General features: G+C 49.3%; 11 protein-coding genes across 11 annotated transcripts; 6 read left to right on the top strand and 5 right to left on the bottom strand.

Annotated features, from left to right (window-relative positions):
• The first annotated feature begins 227 nt into the window (after window positions 1-227).
• SUP45 (eRF1) lies at window positions 228-2,469 on the top strand. Its single transcript, XM_059463431.1, has 6 exons — window positions 228-248; window positions 316-648; window positions 699-748; window positions 802-1,936; window positions 1,989-2,198; window positions 2,250-2,469. Exons 2-5 carry the CDS (start codon window positions 528-530, stop codon window positions 1,991-1,993), a joined length of 1,311 nt encoding a protein of 436 aa, XP_059319911.1. The 5' UTR covers window positions 228-248; window positions 316-527; the 3' UTR covers window positions 1,994-2,198; window positions 2,250-2,469.
• A 58-nt stretch (window positions 2,470-2,527) lies between these two features.
• PHA2 (prephenate dehydratase) lies at window positions 2,528-3,981 on the top strand. The gene is made up of 3 exons (XM_018271809.2): window positions 2,528-2,791; window positions 2,850-2,910; window positions 2,962-3,981. The coding sequence occupies exons 1-3, from the start codon at window positions 2,738-2,740 to the stop codon at window positions 3,843-3,845; spliced, it is 999 nt and encodes a 332-aa protein (XP_018132700.1). The 5' UTR covers window positions 2,528-2,737; the 3' UTR covers window positions 3,846-3,981.
• A 9-nt stretch (window positions 3,982-3,990) lies between these two features.
• VE01_02298 (uncharacterized protein) lies at window positions 3,991-5,403 on the top strand. The gene is made up of 2 exons (XM_059463430.1): window positions 3,991-4,728; window positions 4,796-5,403. The coding sequence occupies exons 1-2, from the start codon at window positions 4,038-4,040 to the stop codon at window positions 5,314-5,316; spliced, it is 1,212 nt and encodes a 403-aa protein (XP_059319895.1). The 5' UTR covers window positions 3,991-4,037; the 3' UTR covers window positions 5,317-5,403.
• VE01_02297 (uncharacterized protein) lies at window positions 5,276-8,105 on the bottom strand. The gene is made up of 3 exons (XM_018271807.2): window positions 7,252-8,105; window positions 6,523-7,205; window positions 5,276-6,468 (listed from the first exon to the last, which is right to left on the bottom strand). Exons 1-3 carry the CDS (start codon window positions 8,065-8,067, stop codon window positions 5,535-5,537), a joined length of 2,433 nt encoding a protein of 810 aa, XP_018132851.1. The 5' UTR covers window positions 8,068-8,105; the 3' UTR covers window positions 5,276-5,534.
• A 136-nt stretch (window positions 8,106-8,241) lies between these two features.
• On the top strand, window positions 8,242-10,104 carry VE01_02296 (uncharacterized protein). Its single transcript, XM_018271806.2, has 2 exons — window positions 8,242-9,074; window positions 9,124-10,104. Exons 1-2 carry the CDS (start codon window positions 8,436-8,438, stop codon window positions 9,766-9,768), a joined length of 1,284 nt encoding a protein of 427 aa, XP_018132850.1. The 5' UTR covers window positions 8,242-8,435; the 3' UTR covers window positions 9,769-10,104.
• On the bottom strand, window positions 9,859-11,107 carry LOC1 (60S ribosomal subunit assembly/export protein). The gene is made up of 2 exons (XM_018271805.2): window positions 10,695-11,107; window positions 9,859-10,616 (listed from the first exon to the last, which is right to left on the bottom strand). The coding sequence occupies exons 1-2, from the start codon at window positions 11,079-11,081 to the stop codon at window positions 10,329-10,331; spliced, it is 675 nt and encodes a 224-aa protein (XP_018132853.2). The 5' UTR covers window positions 11,082-11,107; the 3' UTR covers window positions 9,859-10,328.
• Window positions 11,108-11,195: 88 nt separating this feature from the next.
• Window positions 11,196-12,048, bottom strand: HIS3 (imidazoleglycerol-phosphate dehydratase). Its single transcript, XM_018271804.2, has 2 exons — window positions 11,706-12,048; window positions 11,196-11,652 (listed from the first exon to the last, which is right to left on the bottom strand). Exons 1-2 carry the CDS (start codon window positions 11,977-11,979, stop codon window positions 11,240-11,242), a joined length of 687 nt encoding a protein of 228 aa, XP_018132852.1. The 5' UTR covers window positions 11,980-12,048; the 3' UTR covers window positions 11,196-11,239.
• A 40-nt stretch (window positions 12,049-12,088) lies between these two features.
• VE01_02293 (uncharacterized protein) lies at window positions 12,089-12,797 on the top strand. The gene is made up of 3 exons (XM_018271803.2): window positions 12,089-12,337; window positions 12,395-12,477; window positions 12,549-12,797. The coding sequence occupies exons 1-3, from the start codon at window positions 12,251-12,253 to the stop codon at window positions 12,739-12,741; spliced, it is 363 nt and encodes a 120-aa protein (XP_018132855.1). The 5' UTR covers window positions 12,089-12,250; the 3' UTR covers window positions 12,742-12,797.
• RFC4 (replication factor C subunit 4) lies at window positions 12,795-14,293 on the bottom strand. Its single transcript, XM_018271802.2, has 3 exons — window positions 13,934-14,293; window positions 13,666-13,886; window positions 12,795-13,610 (listed from the first exon to the last, which is right to left on the bottom strand). The coding sequence occupies exons 1-3, from the start codon at window positions 14,035-14,037 to the stop codon at window positions 12,862-12,864; spliced, it is 1,074 nt and encodes a 357-aa protein (XP_018132854.1). The 5' UTR covers window positions 14,038-14,293; the 3' UTR covers window positions 12,795-12,861.
• A 225-nt stretch (window positions 14,294-14,518) lies between these two features.
• On the top strand, window positions 14,519-17,368 carry VE01_02291 (uncharacterized protein). Its single transcript, XM_018271801.2, has 2 exons — window positions 14,519-15,875; window positions 15,928-17,368. The coding sequence occupies exons 1-2, from the start codon at window positions 15,675-15,677 to the stop codon at window positions 17,143-17,145; spliced, it is 1,419 nt and encodes a 472-aa protein (XP_018132857.1). The 5' UTR covers window positions 14,519-15,674; the 3' UTR covers window positions 17,146-17,368.
• Window positions 17,369-17,820: 452 nt separating this feature from the next.
• Window positions 17,821-19,641, bottom strand: VE01_02290 (uncharacterized protein). The gene is made up of 12 exons (XM_018271800.2): window positions 19,459-19,641; window positions 19,218-19,377; window positions 19,141-19,154; window positions 19,021-19,092; window positions 18,959-18,966; window positions 18,835-18,909; window positions 18,713-18,784; window positions 18,603-18,653; window positions 18,345-18,553; window positions 18,258-18,285; window positions 18,139-18,201; window positions 17,821-18,076 (listed from the first exon to the last, which is right to left on the bottom strand). The coding sequence occupies exons 1-12, from the start codon at window positions 19,554-19,556 to the stop codon at window positions 17,874-17,876; spliced, it is 1,053 nt and encodes a 350-aa protein (XP_018132856.1). The 5' UTR covers window positions 19,557-19,641; the 3' UTR covers window positions 17,821-17,873.
• Window positions 19,642-21,336: the final 1,695 nt, after the last annotated feature.

Below are 21,336 nucleotides of genomic sequence, written 5' to 3'. Positions count from 1 at the left end.
GTAGACTCTGCGCTGGCAAAAGTTGTCCTATTTACAAATCCCGCCATGAGCTGCAATGACGCCAATATACACCATGAATCAGTACCAAAGAGCACATTTTTGTGCGTTTCCCTGTAAATCCCTGTAGAGCCTTATATAGCCACTCTCCTCCCCTCACGACGAGCAGAAAGACTATTAAGAGAGACTCAAGAAACAAATAAATCAACCTAAAGTGAATCTGCCGTTCTTATATAAACCAGGTACTAGAGGTGAGACGACCACTTCAGCTGCGGGGTTGTTCCTGACCCCTCCAACTAACTTCACGTGATACGGAAGCCCTTTTTTTGCAGCATTTAACCACCTTTCGCGCTCGCTTGGGTGCGTCCCACATAATTTACACCTGGAGGCCGACGACGCCACAATCCACGACCAAAACAACTCAAGAAAGTCGCGGCATCCGATCGCGAATACACAAGAGATTTGTGACGCACATAATCTCGAATTCTCGCTCTCTTACTTCCGGTGGTTGAAGGACCCTTTTCGACATCATGTCCGACCCAGCGGCGAACGAGGCCGAGAAGAACATTGAGATTTGGAAGGTCAAGAAGCTCATCAGGCGTCTTGAAGCAGCCAGAGGAAATGGAACTTCCATGATTTCGCTGATTATCCGTACGTTGGATCTTCTCATTCAGCCGATCGCATCACTGACAATATAACAGCTCCAAAGGATCAAGTCTCGCGTGCGGCAAAGATGTTGGCTGAAGAATATGTATGCTCTGCCTTGCCACTATCATGGCTGAGTGTATGCTAATAACTCCCCAGGGAACTGCCTCCAACATCAAGTCGCGTGTCAACAGACAGTCCGTCCTGTCCGCCATTACGTCTACTCAGCAGAGGCTGAAGCTATACAACAAAGTCCCGCCGAATGGACTGGTCGTGTACTGTGGTGAAATTTTGACTTCTGAAGGAAAGGAAAGGAAGGTCAATATTGATTTCGAGCCTTTCAGGCCTATCAACACCTCTCTGTATCTTTGCGACAACAAGTTCCACACGGAAGCCCTCGCGGAGTTGCTCGAGGATGACCAGAAGTTTGGATTCATTATTATGGATGGTAACGGAGCCTTGTTTGGTACCCTGAGTGGCAACACCAGAGACGTTGTTCACAAGTTCTCCGTCGATCTCCCCAAGAAGCACGGCCGTGGTGGTCAGTCCGCTCTCCGTTTCGCCCGTCTTCGTGAGGAAAAGCGTCACAATTATGTCCGCAAGGTCGCAGAATTGGCAGTGCAGAACTTCATTACCAATGACAAGGTCAACGTTGCCGGTATTATCTTGGCTGGTTCTGCCGATTTCAAGAACGACCTGAACCAGTCCGATCTGTTCGATGGAAGACTCCAGGTCAAGGTCATTAAGGTTGTCGATGTCTCCTACGGAGGTGAAAACGGTTTCAACCAGGCTATCGAGCTTTCTGCCGAGACGCTGAGCAACGTCAAGTTCATCCAGGAGAAGAAGCTTATCGGCAAATACTTCGAGGAGATTAGCCAGGATACTGGCCGTGTCTGCTACGGTGTTGAAGATACGCTCAAGGCGTTGGAGCTGGGTGCTGTGGAGATCCTCATTGTCTTTGAGAATTTGGAAATCAACCGCTGGGAGCTTAAAGACTCCAACGGAAACAAAGTCATTCTCCACACTACGAAGAAACAGGAAGCATCCGACAGAGATCAATTCATGGACAAGGAGACTGGCCAAGAAATGGAAGTTGTTGAGCAGATATCCTTCCTTGAGTGGATTGCTGAGAAGTACAGAGACTTCGGTACCACGCTTGAGTTCGTCTCCGATAGGTCCAGCGAAGGAAACCAGTTCGTCAAGGGATTCGGTGGCATTGGCGGTCTGCTTCGTTACAAGGTCAACTTCGAGCAGCTGGCTGAAGTCGATGAGGATGATGATGATTATTATGACGGTTTGTACCCTGCTTCAGAGTCTCGACGAACTACACTAACGCGCCTCCCTAGATTGACAGTTTGATGCCCTCGCAGTGAGCGAGGACTCTAAACCAGAAACCCCGTCATCGCCTGCCCTGCCGCCGCGCGCTCCTGCTACGAAGCAGACGGCAGGTCAAGTTTCCATCTATCCTGGCCACGGCCCGGTTGCCCAGGTGGTCCGGCCCAGTCCGCTACACTCCATGATGTTGGCTTAAGATGACAGTAAACAGGCTGAAAAAGGTAAGCTTGCATGTGGTATGACAGATGTTGCGCAGAGTTAACGTATGGCAGACTTAATAGGACCCCCTTCGATTCTATAGGTGGTACTGGCAAGTTTACGACGGCTTGGGATGACTGGGATGAAGATCGCTTGCTCCATGAATTTGTTTTGATCGCAGGCGTCTTGTTTTGTGAATCATTAGCCCGTATTATATAGCATGTCCTAGATTCTGCTGCTACGACAGTGGAATCATTCCGACATAGCTTGCCAATAAAAAAAGTTTACCATGACCATTTAAGTTTGCCAATGAAAATTACCCTTGTTTCTCCCCCAAAATAACTGTAATATGCGCACTTTCTCAATAATACTAAGGTCAACATCCACCATTCGCTTGCTAGCTGCCATTTGAACCGGGCCGTAGTTTCATACTAACGTTTTGTGCGCTGGACGATTTTCCCCATATTGTCTGTGAATCAGCCGTTATCGCGATTGTCGCCGATTGCGCTATCGGTGGGGTAGTTTTCATATGGGCATCACAGCCAAAACGACGCACTGAACGATGACGAAGGAAAAGGTGGCCTTCCTTGGACCGGTGTCCTCGTATTCACATCAGGTAGGTTTGATTTTAACTGCTCAATTTATTACACTCAGCTAATCACCTTGTGCCCCAGGCTACTCTGGGATGCTTCCCCGAAGCCGATTATGAACTTGTGCCCGTGGTGACAATTAGAGGTATTAAGCCAGGCCTTTGAAGATAGCTCCTTGTTACTCATGGCGAAATAGATATATTCGAAGCTGTGCAATCTGGAACAGCCTCACGAGGTGTTGTTCCCTTCGAAAACTCCACGAATGGCTCCGTAGTCTTCACGCTCGACCTCTTCGCGGACAGAGAGCTCTCATACCCCGACATATCCGTTTGCGGCGAGATATATCAAGATGTCCATCACTGCCTCTTGGGACACAAATCGAGTTCTCTACCACAGGATACAGACGGATCCTCTACCCCGACGCCTGCTGTGCCCAAGCCATTGAAGCCGCGGACAAAGCCGTTGTCGAGCTTAGACAAGATCCAACGAATATACTCCCACCCACAGGCCTTCGGGCAGTGCGAACTATTCCTAGGGGCATATCTCAAGGGCATCGAGAGGATCGATGTTACATCTACGAGCAAGGCGGCAGAGCTGGTAAAGGCAGATACAACTGGGACGAGCGCCGCTATCGCAAGCGAAGCAGCATCAGTTGCCCACAAGCTAGATGTGCTTGCGAGAAACATAGAAGATACAGTGGATAATACTACTCGATTCTTCGTCCTGAGAAAGGGCTTAGAGAACGACAAAGTGGACGATGCGGGTCTATTCACCCAAGCTGGAGCTCATGAGAAGAGCTTGGTTTCATTCACGGTGGACCACAAATCTCCGGGGGCACTCGCGGACGCATTGGACAGCTTTAAAAAGTACCAGCTGAACCTGACTAGTATTAATAGCCGGCCCAGCAAGATTCGCCCGTTCCAGTATATATTCTTCGTGGAGTTCGAGGGAAGCAAGCTCCACGATCCTCAGGGAGTTGTCAAGGGTGCCTTTGAACTTCTCGACAAGGCCGCACAGAGCTGGAGATGGCTAGGAAGCTGGACAGATCAGTTATCTGCGAAAATGGGAGCAAGATCGTGATTACATAGGCTAAAAGTAGATTCCAATGGAGCTGACTGTTCATTTACATTGTGCTTCGGGCGGGTTCCGTCGGTATATGCACGGACCATTAGCTGTGTCTCCCAAGGTTCCCGAGCAATATAAACCTTATCATTCAGACAATGATACCGAAAAGTGATCATCTTGGGCCATTGACGGCTGCAACAACAGACTATGGCGTCTTGGCCCAAAAGGCCCGGTGTAATAAAAGCATACCATCGCGCAATTCGACCCCTCCATGCAATCTCCGACTCCGGCGAGCACGCAAGGCACTCTGGTGTATGCCAGCGTCTGAAATCTAGGGCTTCAAACTCCATCTACGACAAACTAAGGCATGACAAGTCAAGCCCATATGCACTCCTCGAGATAACCTTGGCCAAATTCCTCCCCGATTCTGTCAATCGGACACTTCCGAAAGCATCGACAGGTGCTTGGCAGCTACCTGCTGGATATCACCTCGTCTTCTTCCCTCCGCCGACGGCGAACCTCCTCGCCGATGGCACCGATGACATGCACTTCCCCGGCAAGCCGTGGGTACGGCGCATGTGGGCCGGGGGGTCGATAGAATTCAGGACCGACGCTAGGCGCAGATACCTCACCTCCAAACACCGCCAAGACGATGCGCTGCGCTGCAACGAGCAGATAACGGATGCCGTGGTTAAAGGCAGCGTCGGGAATGAGAAGGTCTGGGTTGATATTACGAGGGCTATAGGTCCTACAAGAGCCTATCGGAAACTCAACTTGTCTGCGGCGGAGGCTGTCGACAAGGCGGCTATTATTGAGAGCAGGAATTTGGTCTTCATGCCCGCAAAGACACCCGAGGAGGCGATCGACGACGTTTCTAAGCCGACTCGAATCATAAAACGTGAGGCGCAAAGTCATTCTATACCCTAGATGCTATCTCGATATCGTCACTGACTACTCTACCTTAGCTACAATCAAGCCCGACTTCAGTGTATCCATAGTCCCCGACGCTAACCTGCTGTTCCGCTTCTCAGCATTAACTTTCAACGCGCACCGCATCCATCTAGACCGCGAGTACGCACGCACCGTAGAGGGATTCCGGAACCTTGTCGTCCATGGACCGCTTTCCATCCTCCTGATGCTGAAGGTGCTCAGTTCGCAGATGAGGGGCTTGGAGACGGGGATCCCGCAGATGGTTAAGTGTATCACTTATAAGAATTTGACGCCGCTTTTTGCGGACGAGAAGATGACGATCTGTGTCAGGCGTCAACCTCAGGCAAGTGCGGCTTCTACGGAAGTCGATGCCACCGAAACACCGATAGAGGCGGATAGCAAACAAGCTACGGCGGACAGTGGGATTACAAAGTGGGATGTCTGGATCGAGAATGCAGATGGAGGCTATGCCGTTAAAGGCACCGCGGAAACGGTGACTGCTGGATACGTCAGTCCTACGGATCCGAAGCGGCTGGTCCGCCTCGTCAAGGGATAGTGAGTCTTGGTAGTAGACCCTGAGTGAGAAAGCTTTATAGCATTATAGTAAGTGACAAGGAGTCACAAGAGTAAATTGGGTATACCTATGAGGACGCCTCCTACCTCCCCGTGACCAAATTTCCGTTTAAATACAACCCAGCCCAGCCATGTAGGACATACACACCGCCCCTCAAAACTCCGATATGTAGCCGTTAAATCAAGGTTCCCAGCATACCATCAAAGCGGCGATTGCACAGCCAAATTAGCAAGCCGAACCGCCTCAGCCATGGACGTCTGCGCCTCGCGCGTCTTTCCCTGGATCTCAAAACTGCGAGCCAGCAAGCCTTCCGCGGTACTCATCCACAGCAAATTCCCGCTCTTCTTCGCCTGCGTCGATGCGGCTACGGCACTTTTTTCGGCCTGGTCTCCCACGATCCCGCCAAAGTATTTCTCGCACATAAGATTAAGCACGACGCATATGAGGTGCACGTTCTTCATGTTCCTCGCCACTTCCATGGCGGCTCGTATGTATGCTTTTGACTGTGTCTGTGTGGTCGCCGGTCTGGTTTCCACCGAGGCCCGGAGAAGGTTATAGACAGCTTCTACCTCTTTGTTGGCATTGTTTGCGCCCCACGGCTCGAGCATTGCAAGCAGACGCGCGTTCTGCTCGAGATCAACTTGCGGGTCGCACTGCATTATCCACAGCGAGTTCATTGCCGCAAGGACAGACAATTCTCGCCGAACATGTTCTTCTGGAGAGCGTGCGATGTCGTCTAGCTTAGGTAGTGTGAATTCTTCACTCCTGTACAACTCTAATGCCCGTTCGAGGTCGCCCGTACCCTGGAAATACATGGCCGACAAGTAAATATACAGTTGCACAATTACCGGCCCCACAGAAGCGCCCATATCGCTGATGGCAACCTCGAACGCGTCCAGGTTCGCTTTGGCGGTCGTCCAATCTGTGGTGGAGATGGAGCAGAACACCATGTAGATGTAGAAGTAGCAGGTTATCATCCCGCGCCAGCGAATCTTCTCCAAAGCGCCTGGTAATGACCCGGAGTACTTAATCGTTTTCATGTCGAGACTCCTCTGCAACCCTTGCCGAAGGTATTTAAGAGCTGAGCCGTCCACAGCTGATACGTGAAGACGTATTATTCCCGTCAATAGATGGCTACAAAAGTTAGTCGCGGAAGTAGAGTTAATATTTTGTACTGATGGTACTCACCATAAGATGAACACGTCCGACTTGCCCATTAAAGTGACGAGTAGCATATCTCTCCCATCGTGGCCCAGTTTCAAGACCCCCGACGTGTCTTGACTCGAGATATGTGCATCACCTCGACCCCTATTTATAGGTAATTTCATCGCATCGGTAGACCTATTCCATTCTTCTGAGTCCGCAAATGCATTGTTTATCATATCCTGCATGGCCTTCAGTTTAGGCATTGTCTTGTCTGAAGAAGAATTGGTCAGGCTCGCAGTAGTATCTACAATGTGCCCAAGCGCTTGTAATGGCGGTATTGCGCACTCAGGATCTAACTGGTACATATTCACGGTCGCAAGCGCCCGCTCGATGCTTTCAATAGACCCCGAAGAAGGCATATGAAGGGAGGCGAGTGCATCCACGAGGGAAGCAATGGTCACTATAGCGTGGTCGCCGCGGTCGTTGGCGATACTGGATATGCTGCGAAGTGTTTGCAACGCCGAGTTTGCGTCTGAGCTGCGACCGGACTGCAGAGCAAGAGTAGCTTTTAAGAAACGGAAGACGTAAATCCAGGAGTGGTGTTGGTAGGCTTCAACATCCTTGATATAGCCATCCAACGCTTTCAGCGCCGCCTTTGGGCTTTTGGTGAACATGAGTTTGGCCAGTAGTACTTGCATGTTATACTTCAGGTCAAAATACCGGTTCTACCCCACATTAGCCGTGTCAAAGTGATACCGAGGGGTAACATACCTGCTCGCAAAGCGTTATTCCTTTGCTCAGAGCGGTTTCTGCCTCCATCACGTTGTCCGTATCCTCCAACAATACGCTTGCGTACCGTAAACGTATCTTTGCCTCGAGCCTCGGCTCAAGCCTTCCACTGTTTAGAGCCACTTCAAGGCACCCTAATCCTGTTGCAATCATCTTCTGGTAGCTGATCACGGCATTGGCATCCATGCGCTGAGCTGTCGCAAGTCCCACATCATGTGCAGCTGCAAAATACTCCTCCGCTAGCGCAGGTAATAGCGAATACGGGTCTATAGGCTGGAGAGGAGGCGGCTTGGGCTTCTTCACCACCGGCGGCATAGGATTATGGGCCATTCGCGCGTTGTCTTGTGGTCGCGGTTGTTGTCGTGGTTGTTGTCGTGGTGCCTGAACCTGTGGCATGGGCGTTGGAAGGCTAAGTTCGTCATAAGATCTATCATATTGAGATGGGTAGCTCTGGACAGGCGCATATTGTGGTTGCCGTGGGTCTATGTACTGAGCGTAGGACTGTGGCTGCTGAGGCGGAGGAGGTGGAGGTTGGTAGTAAACGGGCTGCTGGTTATGGACATAAGGAGCTTGCCCATATTGACTTTGTTGATAGTATGCTGCTTCGTTCTGTGCCTGCATTGCCTGGAGTTGTTGCATGCTTATCCGTCCTTGAGTATATGCGCCAGGTGATGGTGCCGTTTGTTGTTCGGGGTGTGGAAGATACGCGCCCTGCGGCGGCCGGTCATTATAATTTCCATGCTGGCCATATACGGGAGGGTATCCGTTCCCATACCCTGGCGGGCCCTGATATGACATGTTCTCAGGGTTGATAATGCATGCTGCCTTGCTGCCTCACATCGAATTTAGAGGTTCCTCTTTGGGTCGCGCGGCTGAAGATGGACGCTATGGACACGCATAAGCGCGAGAAGCGCGCCTATTTGTGCCGAGGTACACCAATTGCCACCCCTGAGGATCCACAAACGGGGCTAGAATCTATTCCGAGATTGATCGCCCCCCAGAGTGGCGGGTAAAATATCTCTAGGGTGGTATTCTATCTTTCTTCTCTAATTTATTTGTATTTGGATCACTCATTTATCCAGTTCATTCTTTGTCTAATCGTTGAGACCTATAATACCCAGCCTAGACCCCTACCTGTCAGACGCATAAGCAGCAAACTGCCGCAAATGGAGTGGCTTGGGCACGCCAAGGTTGGCTTCGTTACCTCCCCTGAACCTCTCCAGTTTAAGACAAAAGATGGAGAAGAAACGGATTTGCTTCGGATAGTTGAGAAATCGACACCGCCATGCCGATTGAACCCGTGGCTATTCAATGGCCACCTTCAGACGGCCATGACTGTCCTCAAGCCAGAGGGACCAGCCGTTCATTATAAGCGGAAGATCTTCGATGCTGAGGACCCTGCATACGAGGGAAACTTTGCTGTCGATTTTATTGTTCCGCCTTTTGAAGGCGCAGAAGAAGGCCTACCTCCCCGAACCATATATTATGACAAACAGGAGCTTCAAGAACTCGAAGCTGGGTCGTTGGACAGTCGTCCCATGATTGTTGCTCTTCATGGCCTTTCAGGGGGGTCCTTTGAAATCTATTTACGTCACGTGCTGGCACCTTTGATGGACAGCAAGGGGTGGGAGGCATGCTGCATCAACTCGAGAGGTTGTGCAGGGCATATGATATCGAGCAGCATCCTTTACAACGCGAGAGCAACATGGGATACGCGGCAGGTGGTGAAATGGCTCAGGTTGAAATATCCGAATAGACCTCTTTTCGGAATAGGGTTTTCACTCGGTGCCAACATCCTTACGAATGTAAGATACTCCTCCGAACTGATCACGGAATTTCACTAACGCAATGTAGTACATTGGAGAAGAAGGAGAGTCGTGCCAATTGAAGGCAGCTGTTGTGATTTCAAACCCATGGAATCTCGAACTTGGGAGTATGGCTCTGCAACGAACCTGGATGGGCAAAGAAGTCTACTCCAAAGTGATGGCTGGCAACATGAAGAAACTAGTAGAGCGTCATGCGGAGCAAATCGAAAAGCACACTAATATCAACATGGACCGTGTTAGGAACGTCACGTATTTGCACGAGTTCGACAGAGAAGTTCAAGGCCCGACATGGGGATACCCAACGGAAGGGGCTTACTACAGAGATGCCTCCTCTGTCGACTCACTTCTGGGAGTTCGCATCCCTCTCCTTGCAATCAACGCCCAAGATGACCCAATCGCCATCGACGAAGCCATCCCATACGAAGAGTTCAAGCAGAACCCGTATACAGTCCTGTGTACCACATCGTTAGGGGGACATCTTTCTTGGTTTGAAACCCTCAGCAACGGAGACCGCTGGCACGCCAAACCGGCAGTCAATTTCCTGAACAGCATGGCTCTTGATGTAGATATGAATTCGATGATCCCGCGCAAGGTGAACGTCGGCGTGGAGACCGCCAATGGACACTCTCAATTTACACCTATGCGACGAAAGCTCCACGTCCAGGGAGCATAGGCAAGGCTCAATCTTCAAGAACAGTGGACGGCGGCTCTACATTCAAACTCTGTGCACGAGGGTGTTATACTTAGGGATGGTAACCATGGACTCACTGTTTAGGGATAATAGATAGGAGGTCCACTTCCAAAACGATAGCGTGGAATGGACTGCGTTAGAGTTGATTTGACTGTTTTGCTCCGAGCGCTTTATACCTTTGCATGTGGAACTTGGATGTGCATTAGATAGATATAGACGGAGTTTTCAATAATCAATCATGAGGGCCAATTTTCTTTGGCGCTGGATGCCAATCACGTTCCATCTTCGCCAGAGGGCCACCAACACCATGACTCCGAACTTGTACTATAGACGGATCTTGGGCACTGATATCAACATATGACAGGTGGAACCCAATATAATAAGGCCAATTTTCATATTCTTTGGTATCGGTTTCAGCAATTCAGCTGATCCAGGACAACGCCTATAAGCCCCGCCAATAACGCCTCCCCACCCATTTTCACAGTGTCCCAACAATGCTATATCCCAACCTACATCTTTGCTTCGTCTGCCTCGGCTTCCGTCTACGCAAAGCTGACGCTCTTCTTCTTAACCTTCAGCGGTTTCGTGCCCAGCCTCTCCTTCGTCTCTACGCCCTCCATGGCGTCACCACCCGCCTTCTCACGCTTCCTCTTCTTGCGCATGCCATCTTTGGTCTCGTCCAACTTCGCCTTTCGGATCTCTATCCTCTTCTCCTGCTCTGCCTTGCGGGCCTCGCGGATCTCCTCCATCTGGCGCGCCTTCATCATCTTCGACTCAATTTGGCCATCCTTGTCGGCATGTACCATCGCCAGAATCGTAAGCATGGATTCCTATTTTGAATTAGTAACTATATCCTGTATTCCAATTGCTACCTCTCATCTGTAGCAATAATCTCAGGATCGACATACCCTATCATCGATGAAAACTTTTCCCTTCTTCCCCGTCTTCGGCTTCTCAACGCCCACGGGTGTAATCATATTCAGAGCCGGAATATTCAGCTCCTTCTCGGTGTACACCCGCCTCTTCTTGAATCGCGGCTTTCCTGTTCCCTTTGCTGTCTTCGGCGCTTCCTTCTTCTTCTTGCTCACGCCGTCATTCTGGGGCCTCGTTGAGTACTTCGAGTTCGAGATTCCGGAACCGTTGGCGCTGCGCTTCGAAGCGTGCTTGTTCTTCACCGTCGAGGTCTTGGATGGCGCCATTACAAAGGTTGTCCTGCAATTGGTGCTTGAAGAATGGGGTATCTTATGTTTGGAGCTCCAAGACAGGCGATAAACCGAAATAATTTTGGGCTGCATGAAAATTGGCGGGGCGCGATAAGTTTCCGCTCCGCTCCGCCCTGGATTGCCACGCTATCGGGCGGAATGGTCTTGGCATATATTTCTCAGGATTATTCAGGTACGGACTGCAGATTTATTTGAGTTAACTTTTAATTTGTTACTACTACATAGATAGTCTAAGTGCTCAATGTGCCCTTGGTACTCGGCACTTCCCCTTCCCGTCCTGCAACCTTTGTCGTCGCCATCCGTAAAGCCACAGCCAGGGCCTTGAACGCACTCTCCGCTCTGTGGTGGTCATTGAAGCCCCGCAGACAATCCACATGGATGGTGACCCTCGCCGCCTGGGCGAAGCTCTCCATGCAGTGAGGAATCATCTCGCAGCTCAGGTCTCCGATCTTCTCGCGCTTGAGACCGAGCTCAATGATGGCATAGGGCCTGTTCGAGAGGTCGACAACAGCGCGGGACAGGGCCTCGTCAAGAGGGCAGTAGGCGGACCCGAAGCGGGCAACGCCAATAGGCGCACCGAGGGCTTCCTTAAAGGCAGAGCCAAGGGCAATGCAGACGTCTTCTGCGCTGTGGTGGTCATCGACTGTGAAATCCCGTTAGCTTCCTTCCGCGATGTTTGTACGACTGTAGACTCACTGTGAAGATCACCCTGACACCTGATTGCTAAACTCCACCCCGCATGCTTCGCCAGCGCATGCAACATGTGGTCCAAGAATCCAATTCCGGTGTTTATGCTAATCGTCTGGCTCTTCGTAGCCTGACTTGCATGGCCCTCCAGGGACGCAACGAGGCGCTCGTCAATGCCCTCGGGGAAGGCACCCCCATCGATGTTGATGGCCAACTGGATCTTCGTCTCGTTGGTGTCGCGCGCGAGGACCGCGGCGCGAACCCGTTGTGCTTCAGAGCCCATTGTGAGTGTATTAATCGAGTTGATTTGGTTTGACTTTCAATGCCTCATCCCACCAGGCATTTTTGGCCTAGTCCGCCACCATTGGTCTGGATTCCAGAAATCCGGGAAAAACTGTTACGCCGAGCGATGCAAACAGAGCAAACATAGCTGTGGAAATATACTACCAGCTATGGGCACCCCGCCGAAACAGCTGTTTCGTATGACTTGGGAATATCCTTGGATGCTCTCTAAATTAAAGGCGACACCGATGTGAGGCTCGAATAGTCTAATAATGAAGACTCACGGCACTTTGCGAGATGATGAGGCCACTGGCGCCGCTTGGGAAGCTGCGCGGGGAGCTGTCGTCGGTTCGAGCAAGGTACGATCCAGTGGGGTCTCATACAATGGCATGCTGTGCTGGAACTAATACACGCAGTGGGGTATTGGGGCAGCCATACTGGCTGCTACAGGATATAAGATATCACCGATATATCGCGGCCTCACTTTTCAATTCAAGGTGTAAGCTTCTCCGCGGACGGACTGTTCGGAGAGATTCTCAAGGCGATTTGCTGATGGTGGATGTGATCTAGGTTTATACAGATGTCCGCGATGATAATGGGAGGCATGCTGGAGGCGGATCGAAGGCTCCGAGAGCACGAGGCAAGGATTCGGGTTCAGAAGAAGTTGGGAATCGGACTCGACAAAGCCTCTTGGGAGAAATATGAGCAGGACGTTAGGGCTGAGAAGGCCCGCATAATAGCACGACAGAACGCGGAAAAGTGACATGTATAACATAAAGAGCATGAAGCTCTCAAAACTTTAATTTATACCAAATACCCTACTCCATGCCTGGGCCCCTTTTGACCATGAACGCCAATGCTATGCCTTCTCGTTCGTTATATTTCATGCCTTTTTCGGCGCAAACAGCTTCGGATCCATATTCAGCTTCGACAGCCTTGCAACACACGCGCTCAGCTGGAGCAAGCTCTGCACGCCCTCTAAAATCTTCATATGTGTGAAGCCAATCTCCTTAATGAACTCAAGTTTCGAGTGCTCACTCAGCGTCGGAATCGTTTTCGTCACCCTGAACATTGTGCTGATAATGTCATGACTCGAGTATCCCAAGTCCCACAGCTCCTTCAGCGATTCCAGCGCTGCGTCTACCTTCCCCTCGTAGCATGACTTGAGCATTGCCTGCACTTTGATTGGGTGCGGCGAGTCGACGACCTTGAAGACATTATCTCCGCTCACGAAACCAAAACCTGCCCAGGTTGACTGGCAGTTGTTAATCGCCTGCCGCATGTCACCCTCTGCACTGAATACAAGCGCGGCCAATCCATCGTCGCTGTATTCCACCTTCTCCGCCTCGATAATCTGGAGCAGGCGCTTCACGACTTGTGCATCCGTTAGCCTTGCATAGCGCAAGATGGCACAACGTGACTGCAGGGGCTCGATGATCTTGTTTGACTGATTGCACGCGAATGCGAAGCGGGTGGTCGAAGAGTAGATCTCCATGGTGCGACGCAGGGCTTGTTGGGCACCAGACGTCATGCTGTCGGCCTCGTCGAGAATGACAAGCTTTTGGCGCCCTTGGGGCAGCGTCACTTTCTTCTGGGCGAAGCCCTTGATACGGTTGCGTACGACGTCGATACCTGGAGCAACGGTGTCAGCTTGCTGCCGATGCAGCCCGTTTAAGTGTATTCTTACCTCGCTCGTCTGATGCGTTAAGCTCTAATACCGCTTCCTTGTAGGATTCGCCCAATAATTGGCGTGCTAAACAGAGTACTGATGTTGTCTTTCCAATACCAGGCATACCGGATATGATCATGTGGGGCATGTTCCCCTCCTTTGCGATAATCTTGAGGCGCTCGATAGTTTCGACGTTTCCAACAACATCGTCAAGGAAAACTGGTCGGTATTTCTCAACCCTATATCTATTAGTTCATGTCGGTACAGGTCAAAGCTGCGCCCATACCATGGCAGTTCGTAATTCGTCACCCCTGCTCCATTTGCCTTTAACACCTTCTTCGTGGCCGCAGTTGACGATTCGCCCGTCTCCTCGACAGATTTTGGCGCCATGCTTGTGAAAATTTTCAGGCCCAATTCTTGAGTTCCTTGGTCGTTACTGTGTAGTAAGAATATGCTTTTCTAAGGGTTGTGGTTGAGCTTTCGCAAGAGCAGTGTCACAAGGCTACGGAAATTATTGGGCTTGGGCTGGATCTCGAGGTTGACGCGAAGCGCGTCTGCTAGCGTGCCATCAATGCTAAAGTGGCTTCGCTACCACGTGATACATGTCGATGAAACACCAGCAAAGCAAAGCTTTTTATCGATGAAGCTAGCTTTTACTTGTACCTTGTGAGTTTAACTTTATCTATATACCATTTGACGATTTGCACGGTGCAAGGTCTCGAGTGCGGCCGACGATATTCTACCACGTCGTGCTTTGCGGCATTGGCTTCGAAAGATGCCTCCGTCAGCAATGCGTCAGGTTTCATTACAACCCTCACCCAAAATCGGAAAGTCGCACTTGATAATGTCAGGCCGAGCTAAGTGTAGGAAGGAATTTCTTGCAGAGCTTCCTGGCTCATTGTTATGTAACCATATGTATGCGCTGTATTTTCCCGGCGGGCGGGCTAAATTACTTGGTAAGAGGCTCAACAACTCTACCACACATTTTTTATTCCTGTGCACTTCAAAAACTTGTCTGCCGCAGAGATACGGTGGTTCTTCTCTGTATCTCGCTGTCCTCCCTAGACATCAAGAGCCTATCACAAGAGAAATGTGAGTGAAGCCCCATGCAGATATCCGATGTGCGGACCCGAGGGGAAGTTACTATGGGGGTGGCCGCGTCAGCGACGACATACGTAGGCCATAGCTTACAACCTCATGATCCGCAATCCTTGTCTACCACATTTCACACAGAAAACAATGAGACTAAACAGACCGTGCTTACCGTCTGGCCTCTAGTTTCTGTGAATCCGGATATTATTATCTTATCTGTGTTCTAGTTTTCCTTTTTGTTTCTTCCATTACTCCCTCCCTCTTTCCTTAATTCGATCTAAGACATCCTGGAACCAAGGGTTCTAGTTTTTGGTACGTCCGACTCATGTCGCCACCATACCTATTTTCCCAACTCAGTAACTGCTGTAAAGCAGCTGTGCTATGATTCTCCTTCTTCTTAATTGTTTCAATACGATATACACTTTTGCTTCTTATACCCTGTTCTAAGGAGCATTTCGCCGTCGTCTGTAACATTCTGGCTCTCGTGGAATTTGTTGCCTTGCCACATCTTATCATAACACTACACCACATTCAAAGTCGGATACTAAGCGCCAGTCACGCCATTATTGGAACTGCATCCCTAAAACAAACTCTGGGGACCGGGGATTTTTGTCTTGGACCCGTGGGCCCATCAACAAAGGCACATTGCCGTCTGGGAAACCCTTTCAACGGGTTTGCTAAAATCTGACCCAACTCCGCCACGCTGCCTCGTTGGCAGTGCGCAAGTCATTCTAGCACCGGCTAGCGCAAATCTGCTAAGTTTATACTTCAATGAATGGATTCCCTTTGCTCGGGAGCCCAGGCCTAGTCCCACATATCTAGCCTTTGGCACCCAGCGTCCCGCCACCAGAAGCACTAATATACATATACCGCCTGCCTTCCATTCCTAGCCTGGACTTTGTTGCTTCAGTCATTCTTTATTTGCTTTCCGCATCATGAAGTGCACATTCGCTTTGGGGCTCACGGCTGCATTCCTGTCTCCGCTGATCGATGCTGCCGCCTTACACAATCAAAATGATAGGCCGCCAAGAGCTGTCGGCTTGCCTATCAAGAGGGAACCCGCTGTAGATCCGATAGAGGCGGATAGAACTCGAATGCGTAAAAGAGATACGTTGGAGGCAACACTAGACAATCTGGTATGTAAATTTCGCCGCAGTGAATAATAAACAATGACTAATGGTATATTAGCAATCGTTATATTTTGCCAACATCACGCTCGGGACACCTGCTCAACATCTTCGGGTCCACATTGACACTGGGAGCAGTGATCTATGGGTAAATTCTGCAGGTTCAAAGATATGCACTGGCACTTCGACAGTTCCTGGCGAGTGTGAAGAATCAGGCACCTATTCGGCAAACTCGTCTTCTACATATAAATATCTCCAGAGCAACTTCAACATTACTTACATGGATGGATCGGGAGCAGCAGGCGACTATGTATCGGACATGATGATGATAGCCAATGCCGAAATAAAAGACTTGCAGTTCGGCGTTGGCTACCAGAGCACTTCGGCTGAGGCTGTTCTTGGCCTTGGCTACGTATCCAACGAGGTTCAGGTTGCCAATCTTGGCCTGAAGGCTTATAACAACGTTCCCGCAGCTCTAGCTGCCCAAGGCACCATCCCATCAAATGCTTACAGTCTCTGGCTCAACGACCTCGATTCTCATTCTGGCAATATCTTATTTGGTGGTGTCGATACCGAGCGCTTCACTGGTACCCTCGAGACTCTCCCAGTTCAGAAAACAAGCGCTGGCTACACAGACTTCCTTATTACTCTGACAAGCCTCTCATTTGGAGGCAAGACACTCATTGCGAAGCAAGCCCAAGCCGTCCTCCTCGACAGCGGTTCCTCTCTCACCTACCTGCCAAACGCCATGACGAACGCCGTCTACGAGGCCATCGGCGCACAGTACGACTCAACACAAGGCGCAGCCTTCGTCCCCTGCTCGATGAGGTCCATCAACGAGACTCTCGACTTCACATTCACCTCCCCCATAATATCCGTCCCTCTAGACGAACTCATCCTGGACATCCCAGAAACAAACAACCAAACCGCGGTATTCCCAGGTGGTGAGCCAGCTTGCCTCTTCGGCATTGCGCCCTCCGGAGTCACCGTACCCGTCTTGGGCGACACGTTCCTCCGGAGCGCATACGTCGTGTATGACTTGGGGAACAATGAGATCTCATTGGCACAGACGAAATTCAATGCAACTAAGAGCAATATCGTGGAGCTGAGTTCTGGGAAAGATGCAGCTGGTATTGCGACGGCTGTTTCGAACCCAGTGGCTGCCACGGCTGGCGTGGGGAAGAGTAGTGACGAGAGCGCCGCGGGTAGGAGTATGAGAGTCTCGCTGACGGCGGCTGGGCTCTGTGGGGTTGCAGCCGTGTTCACCGGACTCATGTAGATGAGGGGTACTTGATGGATATTAGCGATGGAAATTGTGGGCGTATTGTTTTCAGAGGCGTATTTGTATTTACGGCGCATTTGTCATTGGGTGGGTGGACTGGAGTAGTGGTGGCGGAATAGCAATCGAAGCGAAGGGCGGAAAGAGGCTGTACATGACAACAGTAATTTAGTATAAAACCATCATTGCCATCAACGGGCCCGTATTAGATTCACAGCTGATGCATTCATATGTCCAACAACTTTAGTAATAAAGGGTTATGTGTCTTTTATCCCGTCTCTATATTTTGACCGTTATTCACCATTTTAACAATCGGAGTGAGGGCAATAGTTCAGAGTATGTATAGATACTCTCGGGCACGGAACTAGCTAACAATATACTCGAGATCTATGCTACTTCATGTAAACAAAGAGTAATTGTTAGGAGTACGGACGAGAAGAGTGTCTGTTACCCCAGGATAGATGGAGAGTTTCTGTTATTAGTAAATAAGAGAATGGCGGCTGTTATGATAGGATACGAGAATAGTGCTTATTAACATAAAAGAAGGGAATAGTAACTATCACGATAGTATACGAGAACAGTGCCTATTATAACAAGATAGATGAGGGGCGTCTATTATATGTATCAAGTCCAAGATTGAGTACAAGCTCGAATAACTAAATTATTTCGATTTCACTCGTATTCCTTGCTTACTCAGGAGCAAGCAGCGTTTGCTAAACAGATTTATCTCATACATAAGTATAGCAAAGCCTTCCAGCCTGGATATCCATAACTTCGCTAATCTTGACAGATGATGAGCTGGAAGCCAAATGCTTGAAATCCATAGCATAGTCCAGAGTTACGTTCGTGGACGTAGCAGGCTCAAAAAAGTCAAATGGCGCTGTGAATTGAACAGTCGGGCCTGCGATGTCTTTGCTGCGGCGAGAAAAGTCTGTGTCATTAGTTAATTTGCGTAAATAGAAAGCAGCAGTATAAGACTAGTTGTCTACCCACCGACACGCTGCCAGAGATTCCACAAGCGATCCATGTTTGCATGATGTAGAAAGAAGAGCGGATCTTGGGCAGCTTTTAGTAAGTGTCTCAAAGATAAGTAGGAATTGATGAGTTCATACCTCCAGGGCTTGCGTAGACATCTCCCATCTGTAAATTAAGTCAGCTCTCGCGTTTTACATAGCTGTTATAAAGAAAGATAAACTCACGGTTCCAAGATCACCTCCAACGGAGAGATGCCCGCCGCCATGATAAGTTAAACCTGCGACATCGATAGAGCCCTGAACGGCGACATCGAATTTCGAGAACGTAGTTTGTAGAAAGGGTGTAAAGGAATTGATGAACTGCAGCTTTTGTGTTGCCAGCCAAGGGCTAAAATCGCGGGTGAGACAGTGAGGATTGTAGTCGTTGTTAAGACCTGTAATATATAAGCTATAGCTTGATAGACTGGTTAAGGGAGCTGTTACCTGGTCCCATGTTCACAGACATATCCAGAAAAGGTCCGTTTAAGACGCACCCTAGATTCAGAACAACGTTAGGATAATTGGAAGATTATATGCTGTAGAATCTAACTTACCTCCTCCTGTTTTCCCAGGGATGTGGAGGCGAACACTGGCATCGTCGGTGGAGTTGATATATGGCCCATTTCCTACAGTATATATTAGCGATATATCAGGTAGCAATTTGTGAATTTCAAACCTCCAAATCCTGTTGCTGGATCAAAAACCGGGGACGCCAGAAAGGCTGCCTCGGACCAGGAATCCAAAGACCAATCTAAAAACCATTAGGTCTAACCTAACATTTCTAGAAGGGGAGGGCAAACCCCAATATCTGTGCTCGGATTAGCATGAGTGGTCAAAAGAGTGGAAAATAGTAGGTACGCACGGTTGAGCTCCAGTGTATCCACATTCACTGCGTAGACTTGCTTCATAAGTTGCGACAAAGAAACGATGCCATCTGGTTGGTGTTAGATGTGCACCTTGAGTTACAGTAAGAACCTCTTACGGTTGGAAGAATCCCTGTATATTCCATAATTGTAAGTTATCGTTCATTGGACAAAGACATAATTGTGATAGACATACCACAAAATGGATAAAGTCTGTTTGGTTGATGTGCAAGCCCAGGAAATCATCAAAGCGAGACCGAACTCCGGGGTAAAGGTCTCCCAGAAGACCTGGCTTGGTCTGCATGCATCGCACAGCTTTAATATAAGCTTGCTTCTCCGAGGCCCGTAGGGTTCTCCTATATGAAAGGAATGATCAGAACGCGAATATTCCCAAGACTGGACCGTCCCCCGCGCCTATCATCTCGGGTGTCACGTACCACTCCTTTCGCTGCAAGGGCCGAGTGCAAGTGGCGGCAACCTGGCTTAACAGCAGCCCGAAGGCGAGGGCTGAAACAAACTTCGAAAAGGAGTGCATATTGATTTTGTGTACTGTGAAACTTTGAGAACAAAAGATGTACAGGAGTTAAATGGAAGTATGAGACATTCTTATGGACCAAAATCTCTCCCACATACGCGTGGCTGCTGGGTTTAAAGAAATTACAAACTAGAAGCGGACTAGAAGCGAAGAAGAAATGTTACAATAGGCCTGTCAATAATTCAACCCGGAAATTTAGAAATGTATGGCAATATTAATCGGAATAATTGTTGTTGGAAATCGCAGGGGACGGGCGTGGGATTCGACGATTTCAACCTAGCTTAGGTGACATGCTAGAGTCATGCCAATTAGCTCCCATACGCTATGGCTGACCCACAGCTGAGAAGGCATACATGTGAAGATCCAACTCGCATTGGCGTTTTGTTAAAAGAGTAGATAGTAGATCGCTACAATCGTTTGGGGAGACAGTTTGGACTGTGTATGGCCTTTTGATCCGAAAGCCACTAGAGTTGGATTATTCATTATCCTACCAGGTAAAATTTAAGGCTCGGAATAGGTAAGTTTACCTGTTGGTAATGGACAGCCCAATAGGAAATTTATCCTACAGCCGCCTCCTTGTCCCGTCTGATCCAAAAGCAATATATGAGCCTATAACGATGAAACCAACAATATAGCTCAAGCGGCCAGTAGTCAAAGCGCTATTACAGACAGGCCTGTGCACTAATTGCAGCAATAAAGCGGGTTTTACACCTGTTTGTGCACAGACAGACCCATACGGGCCGTACTATAGGGCCGTACTATGGGGCTACTAGGGCCGCGCGGCACAGGGTTGGAGAATTGAACATTGCAACCTGGACTTCGTAGGAATGATGGGTACAGATTTGATCTACATGTCGTGGCTATAAATCCGAATCGTGTTGTCTGTCTCGAATCCTCTAACTTAGGTTGGGTTTGAAGAACGACTTTCAATCTTTAATCCGACGACTGGTTGAGATCTGATATTTTGAGATGGCATTGCTTGCGTTACTGGATGAAACTCAAGAGCTAACCGACCACTAAAGGCGTCCAATTTTGCTTCTAATTAACTAGACCCTGTTGTAAATCCAACTGTTGGAGCCAGCAAGGCAACCAATAGCTTTCCTTGCCTTGCTAGGTAGAGTCTGACACCAGTCAAAGCGGTGCACAGGCCAGCAAGTAGGCCTACAAATAGGCCTAGTGTATGTCAGTTCTGTTGTTCCCGCCGCCAATGCTTAAACAAAAGGTCTCATCATGCGCTAAAGCACAGACTTTCGTATACTATAGGTAGACAATTCAATCGATTTTATATATTTTATATATTTTATATACTGTATTTACTTGTGATATTCCTCGGCACCATTTGCACAGTGGGAAGATTAGGAATGCCGGACATTATTGCCCGTTTTGGGTGTTCGAACACCGTATTCCCGGCTTGATCCCTAACAACAATGCTATGCCCTGCACTGCATGTGTAATTTGGCACGCCCATGCCTCTGATGCCGCGCTCGAGCGCCTTCAAGGATTTACCCTGAAAGCCGCCACTTTGTGCTGTAACTTCTATCGAAGAACCTGGTTTCATCTAGGGTACCTACCATAACAGTCAAGTTGGCATACCCGCCATGTCTGTTCCGGGGCTTGAGCACTTTCAATTGCCTTACAGCTGAAAGCCTTACCAAAGTCAACCCGTATACTATATAGAACTGGCTCTCTTCGTCTAAGAAGAACACATGCATCAGAGATCCAGCCATGCCATCTAAACGTGGAGATATTTTGTTTCGCCTCAATGTCTGCCTCATTGTTA

The sequence above is a fragment of the Pseudogymnoascus verrucosus genome, assembly GCF_001662655.1.
Source record: "Pseudogymnoascus verrucosus strain UAMH 10579 unplaced genomic scaffold scaffold_9, whole genome shotgun sequence".
Classification (NCBI taxonomy): domain Eukaryota; kingdom Fungi; phylum Ascomycota; class Leotiomycetes; order Thelebolales; family Thelebolaceae; genus Pseudogymnoascus; species Pseudogymnoascus verrucosus.
Note: the sequence above shows the minus strand (reverse complement) of the source record. Positions and strands in the feature narration are given on the sequence as shown.